At 34.1% G+C, this 3,412-nt stretch overlaps 1 protein-coding gene across 1 annotated transcript; it reads left to right on the top strand.

Moving 5' to 3' along the window:
• The first annotated feature begins 272 nt into the window (after nucleotides 1-272).
• On the top strand, nucleotides 273-1,772 carry LOC139849478 (uncharacterized). The gene is made up of 3 exons (XM_071839134.1): nucleotides 273-397; nucleotides 498-924; nucleotides 1,404-1,772. Exons 1-3 carry the CDS (start codon nucleotides 273-275, stop codon nucleotides 1,770-1,772), a joined length of 921 nt encoding a protein of 306 aa, XP_071695235.1.
• The last annotated feature ends 1,640 nt before the right edge of the window (nucleotides 1,773-3,412 follow it).

Genomic DNA, 3,412 nt, shown 5'->3' with positions numbered 1-3,412 from the left:
TTAAAGCGAGGTACATAATGTATTAATTCTAAACACGTTTATTAATAGGTGAAAACGTAAAACATAATGATATGCTAGAACCCTTGTATGAGTGGGCGTGGTTGATGTTGAGGGGTTTTTAATGATGGCTCGTGGTGTTGTTTTGTTTGCCTTCACAGTTCATTTGTTGTCTTGTAAGTTGGCTATGGTTTTTTTTTACCTTCCCTTAACTTTATTTTGGTGATCTCGATGGGCCGCAAAACTGCAGATTGAATTGGGCCGATAACTGGGCCATGTGCATTTGCTGGGTTATTGTGAAAACTTTTGGGCCTTCTGGCTTGGTGGCCAAAAATGAAATAGGTTCAACTGGACTTGGAGGGAAAGAAATAAGTAGAAGACTCCTACTTGCATTCATATAGTAATATTATTTCCTTTCCGGATATAGTTGAATAAGAAATGTTCCATTAGCTAGTATTTAAACCTTCATTTATTATTGTTTTCATTCAGTTTTGATTAAGTTATAATGATGCATTGTGGGACGAGGAGAGGTTTCTAAAGCAAAAGGAAAAAGTTGAATGGCTTCGGGTTGGTGATAGCAACTTAAAGTACTTCCAAAAAGTTGTTAAAGCAAAATCGAATAGAACTAGAACTAACGCCATTACTAATAGTGCAGGGGTGTTAGTCGAGGGTGATGTGGTTCCAGAAGTATTTATGTCGCACTATAAAATGTTTCTTGGGAATGATCACAACTCGAACAAATTGCAGCTCGATCCATCGTTATTCACATCAAAAATCTCGGATGAAATGGCAGCTAATATGGTTCGTCCTGTGTCAAATGATGAGATCAAAGAGGCTATTTTTGGTATTGGTGATGATAAAGCCTCGGGTCCGGATGGATATTCGTCTACGTTCTTTAAAAAGGCTTGGAGTATTGTCGGGGAAGAAGTAAGTACTGCAGTCCAAGAATTTTTCACTAATGGTCAGTTATTAACGGAATTAAATCATACAATTTTAACGCTTCTTCTGAAAATGAAATCGCCATCGAAGGTGAATGATTATAGGCCTATTTCTTGTTGTAATGTCTTATATAAATGCGTATGTAAGATAATTACAAGCAGGATCAAGGATGTGTTGGATGTCATCATAAGTGATAACCAATCTACATTTGTTCCAGGGAGGAGAATATCAAATAATATAATGCTAACCTAGGAGATTGTACGGAATTATCATTTGGACAGAGGATTATCGAGGTGTGCATTTAAAGTTGACATCCAAAAGGCTTACGACACTGTTGATTGGGGCTTTCTGAAAGAAGTGTTACAGGGATTTGGTTTTCATAATATCATGATAAAGTGGATTATGAAGTGTGTAACTCTACATCCTTTTCGATTTGTATTAATGGTGATCTATATGGGCACTTTAAGGGCAAGCGTGGGTTGCGGCAAGGGGACCCAATGTCTCCATACCTATTCAATATGGTTATGGAGGTTCTCACTCTATTGTTGAAGCGTAATATCAGTGTGGCCGATGACTTTCGATTTCACCCGAAGTGCGAATCTCAACAAATTGTGAATCTCTTCTTTGCCGATGATTTGTTTATTTTCTCGCATGCAAGTGTTGGTTCTGTTAAAGTGATTGTAGACGCTTTGAATGAGTTCAAAAAATGCTCGGGGCTACTTCCTAGTTTAGAGAAGAGCACAGCTTATTTTTGTAATGTGCAGTCGCATGTCAAAGGTGCTATTTTGTTGATTATGCCATTTTTTGAGGGTTCTGAAGTGTCCCGTTCATATTGATTATAAATGTTCCATATTAATTGATTTCGTTGTGAGGTTTTGACCTCTATATGAGACGTTTTTCAAAGACTGCATTCATTTTTAAAACAACCATAACCTTTATTTTATCAATAAAGGTTTTAAAAACATTACGTAGATTATCAAATAATGATAATCTAAAATATACTGTTTACACACGACCATTACATAATGGTTTACAATAGAAATATATTACATCGACATATGTTTCTTGAATGCAGTTTTTACACAATATCATACAAACATGGACTCCAAATGTGGTCCTTATTTTAGTATGCAACAGCGGAAGCTCCTAGTATTCACCTGAGAATAAACATGCTTTAAACGCCAACAAAAATATTGGTGAGTTATAGGTTTAACCTATATATATCAAATCGTAACAATAGACCACAAGATTTCATATTTCAATACACATCCCATACATAGAGATAAAAATCATTCATATGTGAACACCTGGTAACCGACATTAACAAGATGCATATATAAGAATATCCCCATCATTCCGGGACACCCTTCGGATATGATATAAATTTCAAAGTACTAAAGCATCCGGTACTTTGGATGGGGTTTGTTAGGCCCAATAGATCTATCTTTAGGATTCGCGTCAATTAGGGTGTATGTTCCCTAATTCTTAGATTACCAAACTTTATAAAAGGGGCATATTCGATTTCGATAATTCAACCATAGAATGTAGTTTCACGTACTTGTGTTTATTTTGTAAATCATTTATAAAACCTGCATGTATTCTCATCTCAAAAATATTAGATTATAAAAGTGGGACTATAACTCACTTTCACAGATATTTCCTTCCTTGGAAATAAGACTTGGCCACGGATCAATTCACGAACCTATATAAATATGTACATATATATCAAAGTATGATCAAAATATAATTACAACCATTTTTATTATGTTTTAAAGATTTGAGTGTATTAAGTCAGCTGTCCTCGTTAGTAACCTACAACTAGTTGTCCACAGTTAGGTGTACAGAAATAAATCGATATATATATATTATCTTGAATCAATCCACGACCCAGTGTATACACGTCTCAGGCTAGATCACAACTCAAAGTATATATATTTTTGGAATCAACCTCAACCCTGTATAGCTAACTCCAACATTACTGCATATAGAGTGTCAATGGTTGTTCCAAATAATATATATACATGGGTCGATATGATATGTAAAAATATTTGCATACGTGTCTATGGTATCCCAAGATTACATAATATATTAGAATACATGTATAATACAATATAAGTTAGCTAGGATATGATTTGTATAGATTTGTTAAACATTTCCCGTAGCTAAAAAGATCAAAAATATCCAATCTTGTTTTACCCATAACTTCTTCATTTTAAATCCATTTTGAGTGAATCAAATTGCTATGGTTTCATATTGAACTCTATTTTATGAATCTAAATAGAAAAAGTATAGGTTTATGGTCAGAAATATAAGTTACAAGTCATTTTTGTAAAGTTAGTCATTTCAGTCGAAAGAACGACGTCTAGATGACCATTTTAGAAAACATACTTCCACTTTGAGTTTAACCTTGATTTTTGGATATAGTTTTATGTTCATATGAAAAATCATTTTCCCAGAAGAACAACTTTTTAAATCA

The sequence above is a fragment of the Rutidosis leptorrhynchoides genome, chromosome 5 (assembly GCF_046630445.1).
Source record: "Rutidosis leptorrhynchoides isolate AG116_Rl617_1_P2 chromosome 5, CSIRO_AGI_Rlap_v1, whole genome shotgun sequence".
NCBI classification, from domain to species: Eukaryota; Viridiplantae; Streptophyta; class Magnoliopsida; order Asterales; family Asteraceae; genus Rutidosis; species Rutidosis leptorrhynchoides.
This window is presented reverse-complemented; position numbering and strand designations above follow the sequence as displayed.